The following is a 26419-nucleotide window of genomic DNA, read 5'->3' as shown; positions in this document are numbered from 1 at the left end:
CGTGTATATATATATATATATTGCCGTGTGTCACTAGTGTTCACCATGTTTGGGAAGTGTCTAAGTTTAATTTCATCTTAAAATAATTCTCGAGACAATATTTGAAGCGTTTGACACCTATCCAGATGTGTTGAAGTCATGCTCAAGTCTCACACATGTTTGACAACAAGTGCTCCTGTTTTTGGATGAGAAGTCGAGTATAAAAAAAGTGGAAAGTGGGAGTGAACTTATTCTATTAGAGTCATTATAGGAAGTGTAAATTGAGGGATTGCTCCAATTGACAGTAATGTGGTGAGAAGCACCTCTGCATAACGTACAAACGAGAGTGACTGGTGTCGTTAAAAATGTAATAGACTCATGGTTGCTTTGATTTTTGTGAATGAGACCTATGCGATTGCAGCGTTTGTGAGCGGATATCAGTGGTTTATTTGGAGGAAGCTCATTTTTTTTCACACTTCCAAAGTGATTGGGAGAAAGCTAGTTGAAATGCAAGGCACCGCTTGATTGTTACCTTTAATGTTGTATGCCAAGATAGGGGTGATGTATATTGCATGAAAGCATGACAACTAATTTTGACCAGGTGTTGATGAGTCAATAGCATGCAAATAGACGACAATGCTCATAGTAGGAGTTGCGTATGCATGGAAGGCTGCAAGCAAACTAGTGCTCATGACAAGCATCTCGATACCCATTCACTTTTCTATTTTGTTTGTTTGTTTCTTTATTTGAACTATCTAAATAAAATTTTTTAAAAATTAATCATATAAATGAACAAGCTTGAAAACAAACTTATGCTTTTATGTTTGTAGACATGCTCGTTTATTGTTTAAAAAGTTACTAATATCTTTATAACATGCTCATTTAGTGATAACTTAATTGCTTATTCAATGACTTTTTCATGTTATTGGATTAATTTTCTTATATCTTAGGCACTTTAAAAATTATGCATATTATTATAGGTATATTTATCATGAAATACCATATAAATAAGTAGAAATACAGATTTATAGTTTCAAACATTGCATTTTATTTTTTAGCTTTCATAATTTTGATTAAAATCTATAAATCTAATTATACCTTGTAATTATGTTATATTCTTAACTCATTAGCATCAAACATTTATTTACTTATGCTTGATTAAAGTTTTTTTTCTTATTTGAAGCCGATGAATCTATAATACATAAGCTTTAACCAAAATGAATGAGCTTGAATAAGGCATCACTCGGTTCAACTGAGTTTATTTACAACACTAATCGTGAGATACGGTGCATGTTGAGGGTGCGAGATTCAACAATTTGAGATTTTTCAATGGTCGATATTTCTAGTTAGGGTTAGGATTGGTGACGAGGTTGGCATAGGCCAATAAAAGTTCATTTTTACTGAGATTAGGCTAGTGCATACTAGTCGATGACAATGACACATCGCAGCGCATGATACAACGCCCGCCATTTTGTTTATATTTAAAAATATTAAAGTTTCAGGTAAATATAAAAAAAATATTAAATTAGAAGATAAAATGAAATGATAATAACCAACATGAATAGTACTTAAATTTAACTATTCAATACCTCAATTACTTAAAATTCAAAATATCATGATTTTCTCACAAGTTAATATTTTTACAAGCAATTAAACTGATCATCAAAGAAATTATCACTATCATCATAAGTCCTACAAAACATTAATTTCTCCATCAACATCATTATAGCATTTTAAAATACAATCATCGTCGTCATCCTTATCAAACAAACGAAACTCACTATCATACGAACAACACAATGCCATAAGATTTTTACCCCATATATTGTGAAATTTACATGCATGCCAAACAATTCTTATATATTCATATATTCAACACCAAAAATTTACTATGTACATATATAATATTTTCTGTCATAATCACATAAAAGCATTTTCATGAAAATTGTGTTTTTCACTTTAAAAAAAATTGTTATGAGTATTTTTATGTGCTATATAAATAAATATGAAATATTAAATGTTAGATATGCAAATGTATAAAAATTAAATTGTATTTACGAAATTTTTTTTAATATTTTTCATGTTAAATCTAAAAAATCAACTTACATGCAGTATGCGTCTGTTCCAATGGATGGTGCAAAAAGCACATGCTATTTTGATGCTCCTTGTCGTGCCCATATGCCATAACATGTGGTATTTTGCATCATTGATATGTATGGGCTGGGTGTGTCTATGATGAGGATCCTTGGCCAAAACATGCTTCTGAATTTGTAAAGATTAAGTGGTTTGTTGCAGTGTATGAAGGTAGCTGTCTTCACCACTAGATGGACAATAAAGGCTTCTCAAAACTCCAAATGATTGATCGTGCCTGAGGGAGGGAATTAGCGAGTGCTATGTACAAATCACATTATAGAATTCACACTTGGAAAAAAGGGACTGCACGGTAGCTTTCACTTTTCGGAGTTGAAGTTGAAGCGTGGCAAATATTGTGAAGTTATTAGAGAGCGTAATGTTGATAAATACACCACCATGTGATTGTTGATGATGAGTCTTCAAGTTATGCATGTTAGGACGAGGAACATGACCAACGGAGTGGTAGAAATAAAAGATTGGAGAGAGAGAATCAGATTTAAATGTTAGCTGGAAACTCCAATAGTAAACTAAATAGATACGTAGGAGAATAGGAAACTAACTGATTATGATATTATGCATTTATTCCCTTCAATTTGGATTTCTAAAAGTACACCTTTTTTGCTGATTTTTTTTTACCACGATATACTGATTGTTTGTCTCAGATGACAATCAATCTTTGTTCATTTCCTGCGTTTCTTTGAATTATTATGGTTTTGTGTTGTGCTTCCTTTTCCCAAGAAGACGCTTTTCATCTTATTCTATATTTTGCCCTACCTGCCTTCTGTGCTTGTATCAAGGGTAAAATTGTGCTAGAATTTTTTATCTTTTCTTACTGTGCCTTCGGAGCATGATGGATAAGGTACATTGTTATATTTTCATCAAAGCATTTGTTATCATTATCTTCTTCTGTAATCTACAATGTAATTACGGGTGCAAAATGAAGTTCGTCTATCCAGTTAGCAATTAAATTGAATATCTACGGCTCAAAGTTTCAAAGTAAGTTGGCTTAGAACTGAATCTTTTGAACCCATGCAGCATAAACATTATTTCTGTTTTTCATGCCAAGGGCCAGCTGCAACTCTTTTGAATAGACGGATGCTTGAGGGGGTCGATGTCGGGATGATGGCAACTAGGTGAGCTGGTTAGGTGACACAATGATGAATGCAACTATATGTTGAGAATGATGGATCTGAAGAGGATGGTGATGGTGAAGTAGTCAAGATCCTTGAGGATGATGGATTTGAAGATGGTGCTAACTAAAATGACAATGATGACCATGGGGAACAGCTTTGGGCTTTCCAAGAAAACCCCAAACTGTTAAGATCATGCCTGAATTATTTTGTGTGGATCAGTTTTTTAATTTTTCGGTTATTTTTTAACGTTTCTTTGGCAAGCATCAAGAAGAATATAGTAATGATTCTACAATCCCAAGGTTGACGCTTAAGTCTAAGTTTTATTCATCCAAGATAACCTTCGACAATGATTTTAGTTTCAGAACCTCCTATTAATATTAAATATTGATCAAACCAAAGCTAGAGCTATTTCTCGATGGCTAAATTTGTGTATTCTTATAGGTGAATAAATTTGTGTGATCTTACAGGTGAATGCATATTTCTGGTCTGCACTTATTTATTTTTATATCATATTTTTAGTTAAGCTATTTCATTGTTTTTTTCTTTGATCTTTTCTAATTTTGTCGAGTTCTTACTATGTTTGGTATCTTTATCTAGTACTGGCTAAATTTTGTCTAGCAGCTTTTATGTTAACCAATTTACTTGAGTGTTTTTTTTTTTTGGCTCTACTTCAAGCATTTAATCCTTTCTTTCCAAGTAAACCCACTGGCGTTTCTTATTCATTATTAACAGCTCAAAGTGGAAACCATTTCTATTATTTTACTCTTCACCACCCTGATCAGCTCGTTTCACTAGTGCAGGATCAGTTTCTATGCTAGCTCAATGAGAAAATTAATCATGAACTATGTTCTTCAGACACTATTTTATGATGCATATATCAATATAGAGATATGCCATCTTCTAGGTTTACTTTTATGCAGCGCTATACCTGCTCAAAGTTGATAAATAGTGTATAATTTTGTATCTTGATTTTGCGATTTGCATTGATAGAGGGGACTGGCGTAGTGAAACCTAAAAACCTAACCCCCCCCCCCCCACACACACACACCCACCCGACCTTCTTGGTGAAATTGCAAATGCATCATGATTTTTCTAACTTATTTCCCATTCATCTTTTCATTTAAGTGAACTTGATATCTCAGGGGACAAAGCTGGAGCAGTATATACCAAGTTAGCGAATTGCCATCTAAAGGTTCTTGAATTTCTTTTCTATACTTTTTTTTTTTAATATTTATAGTTCTTATTGTTATCTGTATCCCAAATACAGTTAGAAAGCAAGCATGAAGCAGCATCAGCTTATGTGGATGCAGCAAACTGCTTCAAGAAAATTTCAGCTCAAGGTCATTGCTCTAGTTTCCAGGCTTCTTCAGTTGTCTTGCCTGACCAAGTTTCTTAGAATGGCTAAATGTGTTAAGCTTGGTTTGTGCTTCATTCTTTGTGATCTAAAATCTATAACAGTATAAGACTGTAAAATGATGCCATGAAAGTATAGTGGCTAATTGCTAACATATTGATAAGCACAGAAGTTGGATAAAATACTTCTTATTAGTATTGTTATGGATAACATGCTAGCGATAAATTTATAAAGGTATTTACAATTTAAATTAACAATATAGTTTTTATTAAGGTTTTAATTTTTATTCCTATTGTTTGAAACGCTTAATTGCAAAGGCTTTTTTCTGTTAATTGATATTGTTATACTTTCTCCTTGAGTTTAAACTTCTCAGATGCCGAAGAAAAATAAATCCATGGCCTTTTATGAATAAGTTTTTATGAATAATGAAGCAGCATATCCATTGAATAGTATCAGCAATAAACCTTTTGTTAAAAACTAAATGTTCACGTGTTGAGTTTGAATGGCTGTTTCCACAGCGCTTTACCAAAATTTACTTTAGTTTTAATTTTTAAATGAAATACTAGAATTATAATATTCATTGGAGTGTCACAAACTATCTTGTGTTGTTGTTGCAAAAATATCTCAAAACATAAAGTTTACTAAGAAAGATCTAAGATGAGGTGCACAAAACTATACTGTTAAATTTGCACTTCTTATATTTCTAAGTTAGATGGTTAATCCCCACTTTAGCTAAAAAATATACACAAATTTACACAATTGATTATTTAATTGTCAATTTGCAAAATCTCTCCCCAGAAATCATGATGAAAAAAAAAATGCATTTTTGATTGAAAATCGTGCATGTTAGAAATCAGCTTTTTTCAAATTTAATAAAAATCAATTATGCAATCATACCAATTCCTAAAAATAGAGAATAAGATCATGATTCATAGAAAGAAAGAGGTTCCAAAAAGAATATCTAAGCTTCATGCCAGTATAAGGAGATGACTTTTTTCAAAATTTTAAAGACTAGATGGAATTGCATCCAACTAGAGAAACATTCAATCAAAGGAAGATGAAATACATTTTTTGGTTGGATGTAATTCTTCTGCGCCTTCTTAAGTATTTGGTGAATTCATTTCCTTTAACACACACACACACACACACACATAAACAAATTGGCTAGAGACTATTAGACGAATCCCCGACCAACCCCATGTGCCTAAAAGTTCCATCTCACACATGGGCGGGATCAAACTAGTGATCACATGGGTCTTACAAACTCTGTCAACCAAAGAGTCATGGTAGGCGGCACTACGTAATCATATATATATATATATATAGAGAGAGAGAGAGAGAGAATAAAACATGAAATTCCACATATACTAGAAAAATGGATTCAAGCTCACGCCAATATGAGAAGATGACTTCTTAAAGAATTGTAAAAGACTAGCGGGAAACGCAGTAACCATAAATTCTTTCAATCAAAGTAGATCACTAAAATAAGATGAAGTAACTTTTTCTACCCTTTTAAAAATCTTTGGGAAGGTTTTGTCCTTATACTGGAGTGTGGCTTGGGACTTCTATTTCATTTCATTTCTCTTCTTTTAGTAACTGGCTGGAATGCGTGATTGCATTTGTCAGATTTGATATGATTTTTTTTTTCAATTATGGTGCAATTTTTTCTTAAACATATAACTCATGTTCCTTAATTTATATGTAAAATTTATGCTAAGAAATGATTAAATTATCACTTGTGTGGATTTTTGCATATTTTTGCTTTTTATCTAATAAAAGGATTTGGTAAAAAAATTGTCTTATAATAGTATATCATAGACCTAAACGCATACATCATTGGTCTTATTCTAGCTATAACTTAAATGTACATTTCTTTTGTACATTACTCATGTAAATAACAAATGCCCTGAAATTTCATACCACGATTGTCAATGCTTTCACCATTATTAACTAGCGTGAGACATACATCTATCATTCTATGCGCAAGATGTAATTAAAATTGTTAGCCTGCAAGCTTTTGCCCCTCAGTTTAAACTAATATTGGCTTTTATTGCTCCCTTTCTGCCATGTCGTTCTCTGTAGTTATTCACTTTGTCTTTTGAGATTTGAACAATGTTGTCGAAAATTGCCATGAATGATTTTTATGTCAATACCACTAATAAGGCAGCAATTTTTTTTCTTTGCAGAAGCTGCTCAATGTCTAAACCAGGCTGTAAACCTTTTCTTGGATATTGGTAGACTAAACATGGCTGCAAGATATTACAAGGTAATTAACCGGAATTATGTATAGGGATTTTCTTTTTGGAAATAAGTTAGTATGTTGATATCATTAAGCACTTTTTTTATGATTTTTAAATTTGGAGCCATGTTAGAAGCTTGATGTTCTCTTTTTTTTTTATCTTTTATTTCTTCTAAAAAATTCTGCTATTTATTGTGCCCCTCTTCCAGATAATATTTGCCCAATCTTGAGAGGCAATATTGTACTCACCATATTTTTATCCAACCTAGTTTATTCGAATTGATGTTATTTTCAGCTTTCTTTCTCTTAAGCATTGCTATTACTTGATTTAGTCCTATGTTTTCTAATTGACAATAAGTTACAAATATTAGAAACATATTGAACGACTTTTAGTTACTAAACATACATATATAGAAGTATAGGGCTATTTATCTATACAGATGTTTACCATACATCTTAAAATTTTATTAGCTAAGATTTAGAGCAACTAAAATTTGTTATTAATTCCTTTAAATTTTAGCCGTTTAAAAAAATTGCAATCGATGTTGAAAGATGTACAAAGAAAAAAAGAGACGTTCTCCTTTGACAAGAAGAATTCCCTTCTCTTGGTTAAATTTGATATTATTGCCTTTAAATGCAAGATCAAAATCATCTATTTTTGCTTACATCATTAAAACTAGAGAAATGCATTATTTCAAGAACATTAAGATCATTTGATCATCAGTTGTGTTTATAGAAAGTTTAATAATGGGTGGCTTCAATTCCATTTTAAGATATTGCGCTTATAGTTGATTGTTTCGATTGGTAAAGATATAGTTAATTTTACACTTTCTGATGTGCCTCTGTACGGCATTTGTTCACTCCTGTATTTTTATATATTTGATGAATAGTTGAATAATCACATAAGTTAATGAAACTTAACCTAACAAATTGTAAAATTAATCCGGCATAAGCTATGCGTGCCTTGATTAGTTTATCTAACAAATTGATATGTTTGACATTTATGGAAAATATTCTAGGTTATGTTATCTCCTACACAATTATTTGCATAATATACATACATTTAATAACGATAGGTTCATCATAGTTTGAAATTTGTGAATATATATTTGTTGTGGATGATTATATTAATAGATGTATGTGTGTTTGTTAAGGATGTATATTCATCTGTTATATTATGTATATTCCTTCTTCATAGAATATTATTAATTTGGGTGTGTGGTGCATGAGTCCAAAGTAGTTTACTAGATGAATTCATAAGCTTTACATTTTTTGCCCACCAAGCAAAAATAGTGAACCTACCATTAAAACATTTTATACATACATTTATATTTTATTAATAAAATATTATTTTTCATATAATTTTTCTTTGGCGTCATCATCATCATCATCATCATCATCATCGTTAGCCTGATTTTAACTAGTCTAGGCTAGCTTTATGTATCTTTATAATCCTTTGACAATAATCTAATCTATCAGGAGTGCATTTCTTCCCTTCATTAGATATATGCAAATCTACTAAGTTTATTTATCCCTTAATTTATCTTTCCTAGCTATGTCACGTAGTTATCTCTAAATTATCATTTCATCATGCTTAACTTAGCTATTATTGATTTTTTAAACAACACTAAGATCCTTTCAACATGATGGACTTACAAGATTGATTTTTAGGTCCCAATTATATCAATTTGTTTAATATTATTGATTCATTTATTTTAATCACTGCACTTAGCGACATCATCATCTGTACTCCATTATTTTGACAATAATTCCAGAATAATTTTTATTATGTTGGTGTTGATTAATAATTGTTACATCCTACTACTAACATTATGTATCATGTAAATTTTTTGTTTTAATAATTCTTAGCATTTTATTTTTAAATATATTTTTTATTGTTCTGGATTTCCACTTAGTTTAGAAGATGTTTCATCAAATAAAGCTGTGCTATCTATAAAAAGAATAACAAAGCAAGCATTTTTATAATTAATACCTATGATGATTATTTATATAATCACTTTGTAACTAAAAACGATTTTTTCACTCTTTAACTACAATGCTAGCTAGTTGTCACGCTCCGTCACATACGGGAAATTGGCAAGGAAACCATGGGATTGATGATTGTAGAGAAGGCCAGAAGGTAGATAGCCATCCAAGAGGTTCTAGAAGATTCCACCATATTCTAGAGAATAAGAGAAGAAAAGGCTCAATGGATAAATTAAGAATAACCTAGAATGTTCTAGGGTGATGTGTGTGATAAGAGAGGAATGTAGAACTCTCTAGAAACTAGAATAATTTAATGTATTTTAGAATGTTCCATTAGTCTTGGAGGGGGGCTATAAATAAATAGCTATAAATAGGAGCCCCTCCCCTCATTTGTAATCACCCAAGCATTGAATCAAAACTTTCAAGTATTCAAGTGTGAAGTGTTCCTTTCTCTCTACTCTTCTTCTTAAAAAGTGTTCGGTGCTCACAAGTCCAGTGTTGCGTGGGTTAGGCTGATTTAGTGCTAAGAAAAAGCGCTAAAGCCGCACGGGTGACTTGAGAGGAAAGTTAGTCCATGACGGTTGGTATCAGAGTCTTGGTTCGAAGGAATGGTAAAGAGTGTCAAAGAGCACGTGATGGAGTCGGAAGCCACTAATGTGGAGTCATCTCAAGGGCGAGGTCGCCAAGAGCAAAGAGATCCCGTTGCACCCAAGCCACATGGGAGGTCCAAGGAGGTCATGCATGGCTTTCATTCGCGCCTTGCTCGGATAGAGGAAGCATTGAATGACATGGAGGGCCATGTAGAGGATCTTGGCCAAAGAGTTGATGAACTCGAGGAGGACGTCACCATCCATTCAACGATAAGATGTATGATGTTCCAACTTGAGGAGACCTTAATGGGCCATATGGCTAAGTTGTAGGAGGATTTGTTGGGAAGCTCCAAGAGGTACGAAGAGCCTATGAGGAGGGGATTAGGGACATGAGTGCTAGCTTGGAGGAAATGCGTAGAGACATTTCGCTGTGCAAGAGAGTACTAGCGGCATCCACAAGCTATCCCACTTTCGAAGCCAAGAGGATTGAAGTTCCAAAACCTATGAGTTTTGGAGGGGTTCGCAACGCGAAGAAAGTAGACAACTTCATATGGGGACTAGAGCAATACTTTGGAGCGATGGGGATTACCGATGAAGATGCAAAAATACAATTTGCCTCTCTTTATCTCTCGGACATTGCTATGCTTTGGTGGAGAAGAAAAAAAAGGAGATGTAAAGAAAGGTTTGTGCTCCATGTCCACTTTCAATGACTTCAAGAGAGAGTTAAAAAGACAATTCTATCCCAAGAATGTCGAGGATGAGGCTCGAGCCCGACTGCGAAGGCTTAAGCAAGAGGGTTTGATTCGAGATTATATCAAGGAGTTTACAAACTTGGTTCTTGAAATCCCAAATATGTCAAACAAGGATGCTCTCTTTAACTTCATGGATGGGCTCAATCATTGGGCAAAGACTGAGCTTAGGAGGCGAGGAGTGTAAGATCTTGCCACTGCCATCGCGCTTGCTGAAAGCTTGGTTGATTATTCAATGGAGTCTAGAAAGCTTGAAGATAAGAAGAGTTGCAATGTCAAAGGTGGGGATGACAAGGGAAAAAATAAGGAGAAACTTCGCGAATCAACTCCAACAAAGGCAAGGGACAAGGGGAAGACCAGCAACAAGTCATATCAAAATCGCTGCTTTCTTTATGAAGGACCTCATTGGGCAAGATATTGCCCTCAGAAGAAGGCCCGCAGCTCACTTCTTGCAAGTCATAAGGAGGAAGAAGGAAGTGATAGGAAAAATGACATGGAGGCACATGTGGGATCTTTTCAACTGCTGAACGGGACGCGAGCTATGACAAAACCTCAAGGGAAGGGGTTACTCTTTGTGGAGATAACAATAGGAGGGAAGACCACCAGAGCAATAAGGGCAATGGTGGATACGGGTGCTTCCCACAACTTCATCTCCAGCGAGAAAGCAAAGAGGTTGGGGTTGAAAATGACTAAAAGAGTGGGCTCCATCAAAGTCATCAACTTAGCAAAGATGTCAATCGACGGAGTGGCTAAGGGAGTTAAGACTAGCATTGGGGCATGGTCAGGTACTCTAGACTTCTCTGTCATTCCTTTGGATGATTACAAAATTGTCCTAGGAATGAACTTCTTGGAGCAAGCAAGAGCATTCCCAATGTCATTTGCCAATAGCTTGTGCATCACGGAAGAGAGTCAAGCTTGCCCAGTACCGATAATGAGGTTAAGCAAGCAAGGATCCAAATCGCTATCGACAATCCAGCTTAAGGATGACATTGTACAGGTGGCAAGGGATAAGCCGCTGGCCAGTAAGACGTGCTGCATGACGCCACTCTCCCATAACACCTAGGAGAATCCAAAGTTTGCCAAATTTGGGGGCAAACCGAAGAGGCGGATTTCAGGGGAAGGGAAGGCCGCAATGAGGGCATTGCGAGTTTAAGTGGGGGAGAGTGTCACGCTCCGCCACATACGAGAAATTGGCAAGGTAACCATGAGATGGAAGATTCTAGAGAAGGTCATAAGGTAGAGAGTCATCCAAGGGGTTCTAGAAGATTTCACCCTATTCTAGAGAATAAGAGAAGGAAAGGCTCAATGGACAAATTAAGAATAACCTAGAATGTTATACGGCTATGTGTGTAATAAGAGAGGAATGTAGAACTTTTTGGGGGGGGGCTATAAATAGGAGCCTCTCCCCTCATTTGTAATCACCGAAGCATTGAATCGAAGCTTTCAAGTATTCAAGTGTGAAGTGTTCCTTTCTTTCTGCTCTTCTTCTTAAAAAGTGCTTGGTGCTCACACGTTCAGTGTTGCGAGGGTTAGGTTGATTTAGTGCTAAGAAAAAGTGCTAAAGCCGCACGGGAGACTTGAGGAAAGTTAGTCCGTGACATAATTCTTTATTATGCACATCTTTATTAACATCAATATGCTTTTTGACATTTGAATCTTTTTAATAGCACACCAAATTAATTCTCTTGGCTCTCGATTATATGACTTCTCAAGATCATAAAAAATTATGTGCAAATCCTATTTGTTGCTCTTTATGCTTCTCCATTAATATTGTTTATAAAAAATCATCTTTATAATAGATCATCTGGCTGGCAATGAATTTGATTATCCAAAATTGATGTAAATTTTTAAGCTGTATTTTATTGATCTCTCTCTCTCATATTCATTGTTTAACTTATAAGTTTAATATATTTATAATTAATGCAATCTCAAACCTTTCTGTTGTTCTAAAATATTAATATTAAAATACTTTTTCTCTAATCATTTGATAATGTTTAGTTTTAAATTTTTTATGAAGATGATATGTTAACAAAACTATTGTTGTGTCTTTGATAAATTTTCAAATCCCAGTATGTATCTTAGATGGATATAAATAGGCTTCATCCATCTTCTGTTTAAACTTCACTATTGTTGTTCATTTTTGTAATATATCTGATTATTTTATTGATTGCACCTCTCCAAAATAGTTTCATCTTTAAAACTTTGATTTATTAAAAATTTAAAGTAATAATCCATCTTTCTTTATTGCCTTTATCCTTAACAATATTTTTGTAATTGAAATAATCTTTTTATTAATGCTTTTTCATGTGCCTGCATATAATTTTCTCATTTTTGAATGAGAATTAAGGTTTGTTTAGGGTGGCAGAGCGGCGCTGCACCACAATTTTGTTTATTTGGGCAAATTGCTTTTTGACAGCTTTTTTAAAAAGTTGTCGTTGAAATCTGCGTTTTCCCACCGGTCCTGGCTTGGTGTGTTGGCAGCTTTCTAGTTGCAGTATGACTTTTTCAAAAAGAAAAAATATATAATAGCTACTGTAGCTTTTTGAATATCAGATTAATTTTTAACAGTTTCACAGTTGTTTTTTGAGAAGCTTTAGTTGCCCCAAATAGACCTTTACTGTTGTCCAAATTAGATTTAGATATTATTGCGTTGAAGTGCAAGATCAAAATTTCTATTCTCTTTAACATCATTAAAATTACTGCATGCTTGGTTCAATAATTTTTAGGATCATTTATCATCAATTTTAGGTATCAAATTTTTTACAATATTTGCCAATCTCTTCTATTCCGGTTCATAATCCATAGACTTTGTCTTTTGGATCATGGTAATATGGGCAAACTTAAATGAAATAACATTGCTCTGTATGGTAATTCAGCCTGAGATTGCGATTTCCTGGCAAGCAGTTAGCTCATGTTTGGGTTCCTGAGACTAGCTTTTCTTGAGATTTAAACTCATGCTTGAATACGTGTAACTATTTCAGTGTTATGCTCTCTTTGGTAATTTAGTTTATAACGGCGAGCGCCTCATGTCTCTGGTGGTTCTCGTTAGCACTATTGTAGGCATAATTGATTTGCTGAAGTCTTTCTAATTCTTTCCTTTTTCACTTTGTGATACTGGAGTTAACCAATAATCTATTGAAAAACAACTGCTTTTACTCCAAACAGCCAATTACAATCAAGACTCGAACAAGAATAGAAAACACTAACAAACTACCAATATCCCTCTAGGGTAGGAGGGGATATGTCTTGGATAATGGTGAGAGGAGGGGTTGGCTATCTTGAGGTTGGTGCAGGAAAGGACTTGTGGCCCAAAGGAGGGGTGTCAGGGGGTATGCGGCTCGGTAGAATGTAGGGGAGTTGGCGGCATCAAGCTATAAGGGCGCAGGTGGGTTTGCGGCAGTGCAACAAGAAGGAAACGGGGATGGGGAAAAGTGACTAGTTGCTGGAAGCAAGAAACAAGGAGGGGAAGTGACTGGCGGTTGTAAGCAGAAAACAAGGAAAGGGGAGGGTTGCATGAGGAAATTTGGTAGAGGTAGTCACCACCTCAAAGCAGGATACAGTTGGAGCACCACATGTTCTTGGATACAACCCTAACAAGGGAAAATACCCGACGACCGAGAATCTGTAATCAATAAACATCAAAATCAAACCATAAAATAATAAATGTATTTATAATAAGATAGGTAGGAGGAGGGCGGAAGGGGTGGTATTTATCATTCGATAGCAACCGGCCGGTCCAATCTCCCTGCTAGATCGGTCCCTTGGCTGAACCGACCGATTCAACCATAAAAGCCTTGTGTTAGTCTCCCGGGGTTGGTGGAGTTTCGACTTTATTCTTCAAAGCCTCAGTCGGTACGTTGGCAATGACAAAGTTGTTGTAACTCCTGGGGTTGAAAGATCTTCAACTACGACCCTAGTAGCAACTAGATACAGACGAATGCGCCGTCTCCCAAAGCACCTGAGGACTTTCCCTCACTTGCGAGCAAACATCAATCTCGGTCCCATTGTCTGGGACTGCACATCACACATTCTGTTGAATCTTCTCAAAATAATCTAAGGTTGGCTCAACTAGAGCTGAAGTGAGGGTAGCCTAAACCTCCCCACGCAGTAGTTGCCATGGTGGTGAGCTATCGATTGTGATGTCTTGAAATACTCGTTGTCGCGATTGCCCCTTGTTTGGAGCCGGTGTTTCAGTTCTATCATCTGTCACCAAAACTGGTCCCACCAATGTTGTTCTACGGGCAAGGACACTTATGATCTAGGGCTCCATCAAAGGGAGAGGATGATGCTCTTCCTATCCTTGGTGAAGTAGGTGTTTTTAAATCCGTTGTGTTAAGTTCTGTGGTGAAACTGCCACGATTGCCCTAATAACATATGACAAGCATCCATGGTACCACTTCACACCACACTCGATCCTTTAGTTGGCTTCCAATTTAGAACTCCATTAGGCATCTCCGGTCAATGTTGACCCTATTCCTTTTCTTCAGCCACATCAGAAAATACGAGTATGAGTCCTTCTGAGTCATGAGGCCCAACTTCTCCATCATCTACATAGATATCACGTTCTTACTGTTCGCTTCATCGATGATGAGGTTGCACACCTTCCCATTCACAGAGCAATGTGTGTAGAGTATATTGTGACAAAGCCACTACGAGGTTCGTAAGACCCGTCAAATCACGAGCATCTCACCTTCATATGGTAGAAGATCTTATACTTCACCCTATGTCTCAGCTGCCTCCTTGTCGCTAACCTCCTTCACGGTGCCCTGCTAGTTTAAAAGACACAACTCGACTCATCAGGTAGTTGGCGATGTGCCCAAATTTGTGACATCCGAAGCATTTTCTGCTGGGATTGTAGTATGAGTGCTACACTTCTCAAGCTTTTCAATGGGGTAGCTCTATCCTTGTTTGAACTAGTTTTTTCAACTTCTTGAGATGTGCTTTTGTTGGTGTATCCAACTGTGGATGGCTACCTAACTGGTGATGGTTGCGTGTTTTGTTTTTGCTGCCTTTTCACCTTCAATATTAAGGTCTGGACATCTCCAAGTAACGAATAAGGTTGTAGTTGCACCAAATTGCTAATAGTATGCTTCAAACTTCCAAGATAATGAGTTATGGTGTGCTCCACTTGCTCGACCAAATCACAATTCTTTTGCAACGGTTTAAATTGTTTCATAAACTCCACTTACAGGTTTTTCTATTGCAGTTGGTGGAGCCTCAGAAACATATCCTGGTGATAATAAGGAGGCAGATATATTCTCTGTATAGCCTTCCACATCTTTTTCTACTTGGTAATCTTATCATTCCCTTCTCTCTTCCTCTGCCTCTGCAAGTTTTTCCCCCAAATGGAGACACTCATTTTCGATTTGATAGCTGCAAGGTTCACCCCTTTATCTTATGACACTTCTTTGTACTCAAAGACCCTCTCAATTGATTGTAGTCATTCGATAAAATCATTTCAATAAAATCAATTTATTTAGGATTGCTAATTTTGAAATTCAATAAGGGAAAATTAAGGTTAGGTCAAAGTTTAGCTATGGTTTGGGGATAAAAAATAAATTTTTGGTGGAGGGCTTAGAGTAAGACTAATGTTAGAAAACCCTAGGATAAGAATAAAGTTAAGCTAGCTCTGATACCAAATGATTTCAAATTTAACTGATAATTTGATAGAAAAACAAATGCTATTACTCCAAACAACAGATTGCAATCAACACACGAATAAGAACAAAAAACACCAATAAACTACCAATATCCTGCAAGGGTTGGAGGGGATATCTCTTGGACTATAGTGAGAGGAGGGACTGGCTGTCCCTAGGGTGGTGCAGGATAGGACCCGCGACTAAAAACAGGGGTGGCAGGGGGTATGTAACTTGGTAGGAAGTAGGCTAGAGGGTGGTAACAAGCTGGAAGGGTGTAGGCAAGGTTTGCGGTGGTGCAACAAGCAGGAAACAAGGATGGGGAAGAGAGACGGGCAACTGGAAGCTAGAAACAGGGAGAGAGGGAAGAGGTCGGCGGTTGGAAGCAGAAAATGAGGAGAGGGGGAGGATTGAGTGAGGGAATCAGGTAGAGGTAGTCACCACCTCGGAGCAGAATACAATTAAGGCACCACCTGCTCTCAGATACAACCCTAACAAGGAAAAACGCCCGACGGCGAACAATAAACATTTTCCACTCAATAGCAGTTGGCCGGTTCAGCCTCCCTTCTGGACTTGCCCCTTAGCTGAATCAACCAGTTCAACCATAAAGCTCTGCGTCACTTTGCGAGGCATTGGTTTTGAATTTTTGTTATATGGAGTCAAAACCATCTTGATAATTTATTTATTTACTATAGTCATTTTTTGTTCTTTTATGTATGTATTACTCATGCGATTAACATCTTAAACCTTTGATGAGACTGTCAAATAGCTCTACTCGTATCCCTTTATTTTAAATTTTTTGCTTTTCTTTCTGCATGTTTCCTTGATGATTTCCAGATCTTATGAATTATTTTCTATAGTATATTATTTTGTGCTGTTATACGATGTTTACAATTTCTATTTATTTACAACACGTTTGTAACCGATTGACTTATTGTCATTATATTATTTGGATAAGTGTTTATGTATGTAATGCCTTATATTTTTTTTGCGGACTATTTTTGCTTATGTTTTTTTAGTTATGTGAAACATGCCTCGTTAAGATTTGTTTAATATTTTTAAAGATTAGCCTTTATTTGATAAAACCAGCTTTTTTTCTTTCGGTCCTTGCTTAAAGGGAGTTTGAGCGTGATTAGGGCTGCAAAAAAGCTCGTTGTCCGCGAACTGCTGAGGTTTTGCTCATTAAGTAGCTTGTGTTCAGCTTGTTCGTTAAGTAAATGAGTCCAACACAAATAAATTTTTTAAGCTTGAATATAAAAGAGCCGAACACGAACAACCCTTTGTGCACTCGTGTTTGACTCGTTTTAGTTTGAAATAAAGAAATTATGTATATTTTTTATGTAATAAGTATTATATATATTTATATATAAGTTTAAATCATAATAGCTTGTTTGATTATGTGGTCCCGCGCCTTCTATTGCACTGAGTTGGTGCAAGTTTGAATTAAGTTTTTATATCTATTTTTTTCAATTAATTTTAACTAGCCAATTTTGAGCCGAACACAAACACAATATTCACGAGCCAATTTTGAACACAACTGATTTCAAACATGAACAATTTCGAACGAGCCGAGCACGAGCCAAGTCTGAACTCGCTCAAGCTCGGCTTGTTTACAGCCCTAAGCACGACGTCCTGTTGGGAACTCTTAACATTTAGTATGGATATGTTTCAGTTTATGATATGCTTGTTCTTAAGCATGCAATGCGCCCTTAAAATTTTTGGTGTATTTGGATACAATTTTCTACTGGTTTGCGGTGCGCATATATAATATTAACTAAAAAATACTTTTTGTCGTTCTATTCATAGAATGATACACAAAAAGTAGAACAAACCAATGGACGCAAAACGTTATTTTTTTTTACTTTTTCTATCATAACTATTTTTTATTTGTCTTTTTCAGGGCGTTTACAGGATGCTTAATACTTTAGCTTGTTATTTTTGTTTTCCATAACAGGCTTAAAGTCTGAAGTCCTAATAAATATCTCCATTTTATTATTCCTCTCAATTTTCAGGAACTTGGTGAGATATATGAGCAGGAACAGCAGTTGGAGAAAGCTATGGATTATCTTGAGCGAGCAGCTGATCTTTTTCAGAGTGAGGAGGTGACGACTACGGCCAACCAGTGCAAGCAGAAAGTTGCTCAATTTGCTGCTCAGCTGGAACAGTATGAAACATATATAATTAAAACTGGTTATTTAGAAATTGAAATTAAATGTATATATTTTACTGTTTTCATCATGTGGACGTGGCGGAAAGTTGCTTACTTTGCCCAGTTGAAATAGGTAGAGATGAATATAACTTTAGATTGGATTATTTAATTCTGTGATCTTTTATCATACAAGGATTTATTTATTTTATTGCACTTTGTATGCTTAACATTTAGAGTGTAAATTGATTGACTATGCAACAAATACATGCATTGGTATTGAAAGTAAGTTGATTGGCCATATAACAAAACATAAATTGATTGGTCATTGTTTACTAGAGCTTTAATAAATGCAAACTTTCCATGTTGTTGCAATTTGTACCGAGCTACCAAAATTAATTTTGTGTAGAGTTGCTTGAATTTTATCTGCATAATTTTTTCAAGTTCCTGACTGAGATTTTTGTTAGATTAAGAGATACATGTGAAAATCTCAGGTACCCAAAAGCAATTGAGATCTTTGAAGCGATAGCAAGGCACTCGATCAATAATAGTCTTTTGAAGTATGGTGTCAAGGGAATTCTTCTTAATGCTGGTATCTGTGAGATTTGCAAAGTTGATGTTGTTGCAATAAATAATGCATTAGAGCGATATCAGGTTAAATGTGTTTCCATTTTTATAATTTAAGCTCCATGATTTTCTGGGACTAAATTTGAAAGTATTTTTGCTATTGCAGGAACTAGATCCAACCTTTTCTGGCACACGTGAATTCAAACTATTAGCTGTAAGTCTGGGATGTGCATGATTTCAGTTCAATGAGCTTTAGCAAAATATATTATAATTGTTTATTTAATTTTTGCCCCTGATTGCTCTTTATTTAGCAAAAATGTGCATCTCATAAATTATGGTCACAGTTTCTTGCTAGATTATCGTTTGATGGCTTCTACTACTACAGGATTTAGCTGCCTCAATGGATGAAGAAGATGTTATAAAGTTCACTGAAGCTATAAAGGAATTTGATAGCATGACTAGGCTGGTATGTGGATCTTGTCTCGCCCATGTTTATGGAGTATTATTTTTCTTAGAGGAAGTTGTTGTCCCCCCCTTTTTTTTGGATGGTTATTAGCTTTATTACTTCTTTGAGGCACTTGGTTTTATTGGATGGCTTCAACTATTTATTTGCAAAAATAGTTTGAAGATTCAAATGTACGTTGAAAAAGCATGAAAAGTTACATTTTAATTTGCACAATATCAATACTCATATGTACTCACATCCATTGTAGGCACACATATTTGGAACAAGCACTTGTACATATGTGCATGTATGTTTATTTACAAAGGAAAAACCATACATGGGCTTATGTTCTCATATACATACACACAGCTGTGTGCATCTGCTCGGGATCTGATTATGCTATTGTACTTGCAAAATGTAAACCCTTAGTTAGAGTTAAGCCTAGCATGAAGGGCTAAATGAAAAAGGGTAGCGCTTATTTCAACCATGTGGATCTTATTAAAACAACAATTACTCGGAGCAAAACATAGGTATGACTTAATGGTCTCATTAGGCATCACAACGCGTACTATATCCATGGTTTTCAATGCAAATGCTTTTGCTACCTATTTTGATTACTCGGTGGGACACCTTCTCACTTCTATTTGGATCTCCTTTTAACATTTTTGTTTGCATTACTTTGACCAGTCAGCATTGTTCTCCAGAACTTCTATTTTTGGGAAATCCTTGCAGGCGAATGATGTGATAGCCCATCTCTCTAGGCCTTCTATGGTCTGTGTCTTCATAGAGTTGGACTTATGTGATTATGTCCCATTTTGATAAGGTGTGAATTGGGTCCCCATTGTATGAGTTGTAATTGAGGGTAGAAATTGAAAACGCCCCGTCATACTTCTCGTGTTTTTTTTTTTTGCATAAATTCTCTACTGTTTTCAGGCTCATCTCGAGCCGGGGAACTCTAAATATCAAACACATGACCATCCACTAGAAACCCATTGTATGAGCTGTGATTGAGGGTAGAAATTGAAAACGCCCCGTCATACTTCTCGTCTTTTTTTTTTTGCATAAATTCTCTACTATTTTCAGGCTTATCTCGAGCCAAGGAACTCTAAATATCAAATACATGACCATCCACTAGAAACTCATAATTAATTTCATACCTAGTCAGTGGAAGATTCTCCATCAGTTCATGTCTGCTCTCAAAACATGGATTCATATTCACTCTCTTTTGGAGATAGTGTCTAATGTTCATACTTTTACTAGCTTCTTTGTGTTGGCCATTTCATCATCTACTGATGATATCATTGAAATAGTTTTGAAACTCTACACACCTTAAGCTACATCCTATCTTTGAACACAAAAATGTTAACATATTGTAGCAGATATTTGATTCAGATCGGAATATTAAGAGTATCAGTTATCTAAGAGATTTCATATTATATTCTTTAAAAAATTATAAGAGGTATGAATCAGAAGAAAATTTATTGGCACTCAATTGTACTCATGAAACTTTAAGCTGAACAATCAAATGAATAATTTTGAGACTTTCATGATTTAGAGGACATTACATCCTTGGTCTTTTGTCATCTCTTTTTATGTTATGAGATTTTTTTTTTCTATTAATTCTTTATAATTATTATCAGCTTAATATATTCTGCTTTAATAAAAAAAAAGAAGTATAGTACTTCTGAAGTTTTATTGTGGAACTAAGAATTCTGGGAGCGGCTTTATGGTGCTAGTTTAGTTTAGTTTTGTTTTTTGTTCCCCGTAGTTTTGTTTTTAAGACAGCCGCCACACTTATATTTGCATACAGTTTTCTTGTTGCTTTTGAGAAATTTAAGTGATGAAAACAAGCTTTTTACAATTTAAATCTGTCAATGCAATGGCTATAAGAGAACTGTTATCCCAGTTTTTTCATAAGAAAAAAAGTTCTAAAATATTTAATAATAATTAAAAAAAAATTACACGCTTTCCCACAACTGTATTATAAATCATTTTTCAATTAGTTGCAAGCTTAGCTGAGGTATTGATTCAATGTAAATCAACCACAGGATCCATGGAAAACAACCCTTCTTCTGAGGGCTAAAAGTGCTCTGAAAGCAAAGGAAGAAAACGAAGATGATCTTACATGAGTTCAGTAAGTTGATGGAAGTTTCAATCAATCCATGTTTTCAAGGACTCCCTTTGCCTCTGTGTGCCTATGAATACACACTACCAATCAGCTTTTGATTAATTGCATTTCATTTGGGAAAACTTCTTTGGATTGCTGTGCATATTTTCCACTACTGTATCTCCTTTTCTTCAATTTTCTTCCCATCTTACTATATATATTACAGAGTGCATTTACAGAAGGATTTATTTAATCGATGTTTCGTTCAGACTTTATTTTTTGGTGATTGTAAAGTTATGTTGCATTATCGTGTGGAAAATGCTGTTTGAAGCTACTCTTCTGCTTTATCTTCTGTAATTATTAGTTTGTACGCAAGTTGCAAGACATGATCGCTATATAACATTGTTCTTCTATGATTGTCTTGTTGAACCTTTTAAATTTTCATGTATTTTTAGGGATTTTGTTTTGTATTTTGGATTTCATTACAAACTATTTCAATGCAGATTATTACTTTGATGATTGATATTTCATTATCATCATTGATAGCTTTATTTTAATTCTTTAGAATTTATATTTTGATTTTTTTTTTTTTTGGTGTGTTAAAATCTATTCTTTGGAAATTATTTTGAATTATTTTTATTCATGTTTTTTAGATATTTATATTCTTTATTTTTATAGTAATTTTGCCTATTCGGTTTTTTAGATATTTATATTCTTTATTTTTATAGTATTTTAGATTTTTAAATAATTTTGCCTATTCGTTTATTAACTATATTTTCTGCATTATTTAAATTTTTATTTTTTAAAATAAGAAAATTTTTTCATTTGAATTTTAATTTTGAAAAGTTTAATGTTGATTTTTTTTTTCTAAACCAATCATTGTAATGCCCTTTTAATTCTGCAAATATTGACATCTTGTCGTCTAGATTAAAAAATCTTATCGTTTACCATATTTTAGAAGTTAGTATTTTGGGGCAAAGTATTATTATATTATTCATTGAATTATTATTAATTGTGCTCCTTGAAGGAAAAAATTATTGCATACGAACACCGCATGCAGAGATGCATGAGGTGCGCGATCTATACCGTAGATCACGGTGATCTCGGTGAGGATGCAATTAAATTTTAAAAAAAAATAAAAAAAATTAAAATGGGGCCTATCGAAATACATACTCATCGTAGATCACCTTGATCTACGGTATAGATCGGACACCGCATGCATCTTTGCATGCGGTGTCCGCATCTCTGCATGCGGTGTCCGTATGCAATAATTTTTTCCTCAAAAGACATCTATTATATTTTTTTTTATTTAATAATTATTCAGAATATTAGTTATTTGATATGTTCAAATTTAAATTTGTTTTTATTTTCATTTCTAAAGCACTTGAATTAAATATAATTTTTTGGTTAGCTAATATTAGCAGGATTTTAAGCTTGTTTATAATCATCATCAACTTTAATGATGTTTGAATTTCATCACTATGAAATTATTTTTAGTGATTATTTGGGAAATTTACTTGCATGCCACATAATTCATATATATTTAAATCTCTAACACCTAAAGTTTGATATTTACATTTATATAATTTTTTTGTCCAAACTGTGCAGGAAAAGTTGTATTTTACTTCTAAAAAGCTCTTTGATCTGATGCCAAAAATATGTGAAGTTTGCATGTAGATATATAATTATTTCGAGTAAAAAAAGGGGCGAACACGAACAAATAAAATTTTAACTAGTAATTATGTCTATTGAGTGCAAAAAAAATTGTTCGTGTTTGGCTGTCTGTTCAACGAGCGAATCAAACACGAATTACTTAACGAATTAAACATGAGCTATTTGCAAACAACGGGTTTTGATAGCGAGCACTCACTAAAACTAAATTTATAATTTAAAATATAATACTAAGATAAATTCATACTTTAGTTTCCAATTTCAATTCAACTATGATAAGAGTAGCATAGAAGCATCAATGTTTAACATAAATTATAAGGGAGAACAATTTCAAGTGGTTAAAACTTTTTGAGAATTTATAGATAAATATAATAAAAAAAAGATCCCACAATTTGCCGAGCAGTATAAAGAAATTAGGCTGGAAGAGTTTCAGAATATTTTGATTTGTATTAAGAAGACTATAATATATTAAAAATAATTTTGTATTTTGTATTTTATTTATATTAGAGGGAATCTAATAATTTTAAAATATATTATGCTAATGTTTTATTTATTTATTTATTTATTGCTTTTATCATAACAACCCACTTTCTTAGGAGGGTACTTGGTAGCGCCAACGAGATTTATTCCTCGAATTTACTAAATCCATCTGATCGGATTTAACTGAATTTTACCTTCAATTTATGTTAAATTTGGATTTAATAAATCCAACAAGATGATTAAATTCTTTTAATGCTAAATACTACTTGTAGCCAAACACCTAAAGGTAGAGAAAAATATTTCAATTAGTACCTGCTACGTGTACGGTCCAGGCATCCTCAGTAAAAAAAATTAAATATTTTAATACATAGTAGGTTTGGATTGTACACATGGCAGGTAATGATTTGAGTCATGATACATTTTCACATATGTAATACATTTTTCTAAATGTAATCAACATTTTATGGCTCTTATATTTAAATATATAATTGTTAGGTATGGCTCATATGCCATAAACCATAAATGGGACAGATGTTGGAGCGGAGAGGAGTGGAGCGGAAGGATCTGTCCAATCGAGAGAGTTTCATTATGTGGGTTGGAGATGAGGTACATGGGTAATTTGGTAATTACATATTGTACTATATCGTTTTCTAGAGTTATAAATAAGCTTGTATGTACCCTAAGTGTTATCCTAAATTTTGTAATCTCTTTTCAGAATATTGAAAGAAATTCGTCGCTCTGCTCTCGAAGACGTAGACATCTTTATATATCGTTTTCTAGAGTTATAAATAAGCTTGTATGTAACCCTAAGTGTTATCCTAAATTTTGTAATCTTTTTTCAGAATATTGAAAGGAATTCGTCGTTCTGCTCTCGAAGACGTAGACATCTTTATAGAATCTCTGCGTGTTCTTTTGGATTTGTGTCGATTTGCTTTTTTTTGCTTTAATTTCTCAACAAGTGGTATCAGAAACTGGTTCAAGGGCATGAAGAAAATTTTCAGCGGCACAAAAACGAAGAAGATTTTGGCCAAGGTATTCGGCGGCTAGGCTTCCGATTCAGCGCAGTTCGAAGTTCAAAGGAAGAAGAAGGTGCGGTTTTTCGTTCTTCCGCGATCGGTTCTGCACGAAGCTTCAGACAGTTCGGGCAGGCGAAGGTTTTCGGTTTGCGGCAAGGCAGAGAGAAGTTCGCGACACAGAAAACCTACAGTGCTTCTTCGGCGCGACCAGAGTGTTCGCTGAGGAAGGATCTGTTCGCGGAGACTGCGATCTGTTCGCGGCAGGCTGTTCGCCGAGTAAGGCTGATAGCAGAAGAAAGGTGCAAAGGTTGTCAGTTCGGCGACGATTCCTCCTGTGGGTGCGAAGGGGAATTTCCTTTCTGGAGACGTTTTCTTTTATGGGGAAGAAAGAAACTCTGAGCAAGAATATTTTCCGAATCTGCAAATTTCTTTTGCTGGGAAGGATTTTTCGAATTTACTGGAGCTGCGTGAAGAAAGGCATGGAATCTCTAGAGAAAGAAAAGGTTTAATTAAACGTGAAGAAAGGCATGGAATCTCTAGAGAAAGAAAATGTTTAATTAAAAAAATACTTAATTAAGAAAACTTAATTAAGATTTTCTTGGTTGGAGGCTGCGGAGAAGGAAATTAGAAGTTCTGATTTTATTCATTTGCAGGAAAAATGAAAGTTTTTTTAAATTCAATTAATTAAAGAAAATATTTTAATTAATGGAGACTTAATTAAGGAAGCTTAACTAAGAAAATATTTCAATCTTTTCTTTTTTTTAAAAAATTTGTTGTTTTCTGGAAAACTTAACTTAGGGACTTTTTCAATCCTTTATTTTCTTTTTTAAAAGATTCTGAGCAAAGATTTGCAGAATAATTTTTTGCAGGAGTTATTTTGAAATGACATTTTTTGGTACAAAATTCGAGGTTGTGAAGTCCGATGGAACTGGTAACTTCGGTTTGTGACAAACAAGAGTAAATGATCTGTTGGCTCAATAGGGAATCTTGAAAGCTTTGCGAGCAGCAAAACCAGATGTCATGGAGGATGAAAATTGAGAAGAATTAAGACAACGAGCGACAGCAACTGTACGCCTATACCTGACAGATGAAGTTATGTATCACATGATGAATTTAAAATCTCCAGGGGAGATATGGAAGAAATTGGAAACTGTGTTTATGGCTAAATCTCTGACGAATAAATTGTATTTAAAACAAATGTTGTATGAGCTGGAGATGCAAGAAGGTTCTGATAAAGAAGGTTCTGATCTGACGCAATATGTTAATGGCTTCAATCAAATAATAACAGATTTATCACGGTTTGATGTGACTATTGAGGATGAAGACTGAACAATGATTTTGTTGTGTTCACTGCCTTCTTCATATGAACACCTGGTGACTAGTCTTACATATGAGAAAGAAACTATCAAAGTCGATAAGATTACTGCAGCATTGTTGGCTCACAACCAGCGGAAGCAGAATCTAGGGGAAAGCTCTCATGACGACAGTTTATATGTTATGAGTAAGCATGACCGTGGAAGGAAGGAAGATAAGTAGGGTTCTAGAAGGTGAAATTCCAGATCCAAATCGAAAGGCAAAAAGACAATTCATTGCTACAATTGCAAGGAGCTCGGTCATATGAAGAGAGATTATCCAAAGTTGATGAAGCAGACTGTGGAGAAAGGTGATGCATCATCGAAGTCTATAAATGTGATGTAAAGTGACAATTCAGATTACAGTGATGACGATATGTTTTTAGTTTCATCAACTCAGTTCACAGATGCATAGATTCTTGATTCATGATGCTCTTATCACATAACACCTAACAGGGAGTGGTTTACTTCATACATGTCAACTAATTCTGGCTCAGTTTATCTAGGTGATGGTAGATGTTGCAATATTGTTAGTATTAGAGAAGTCAGGATTAAGATGTATGATGACACAATTAGAAAGTTATGTGATGTCAGACATATTCGAATCAGACATATTCCTAATCTGAAGAAGAATTTGATTTCATTGGGCACTTTACATAAAAATGATTTCATTCCTAAGACAGATGAGGATAGGAAAACCATCAGAATTGTTAAGGGTGCATTGATGGTGATGAAAGAAAAGTTAACTGCATGCAATATCTACAAACTGTTGGGAAGTACAGTTGTAGGTTTAGTTCATTTTGTGTAGTCGGATGATGATAGTACAAAGCTATGAC

The 26419-nt window shown here is 34.5% G+C and overlaps 1 protein-coding gene across 1 annotated transcript in view; it reads left to right on the top strand.

The window, feature by feature from the left end:
- LOC110022988 (alpha-soluble NSF attachment protein-like) overlaps positions 1–21477 on the top strand; it is a 22902-nt gene extending 1425 nt beyond the window's left edge. The window contains exons 2-9 of the mRNA XM_020722167.1: positions 4388–4437; positions 4513–4585; positions 6786–6865; positions 17812–17963; positions 18440–18599; positions 18679–18726; positions 18898–18978; positions 21006–21477. Of these exons, the coding sequence (XP_020577826.1) occupies positions 4388–4437; positions 4513–4585; positions 6786–6865; positions 17812–17963; positions 18440–18599; positions 18679–18726; positions 18898–18978; positions 21006–21086 (725 nt within the window). The 3' untranslated portion in view covers positions 21087–21477. The remainder of the gene's footprint in view (positions 1–4387; positions 4438–4512; positions 4586–6785; positions 6866–17811; positions 17964–18439; positions 18600–18678; positions 18727–18897; positions 18979–21005) is intronic.
- The last annotated feature ends 4942 nt before the right edge of the window (positions 21478–26419 follow it).

This window comes from Phalaenopsis equestris, unplaced genomic scaffold (assembly GCF_001263595.1).
Source record: "Phalaenopsis equestris unplaced genomic scaffold, ASM126359v1 Scaffold000203, whole genome shotgun sequence".
NCBI lineage: Eukaryota > Viridiplantae > Streptophyta > Magnoliopsida > Asparagales > Orchidaceae > Phalaenopsis > Phalaenopsis equestris.
Note: the sequence above shows the minus strand (reverse complement) of the source record. Positions and strands in the feature narration are given on the sequence as shown.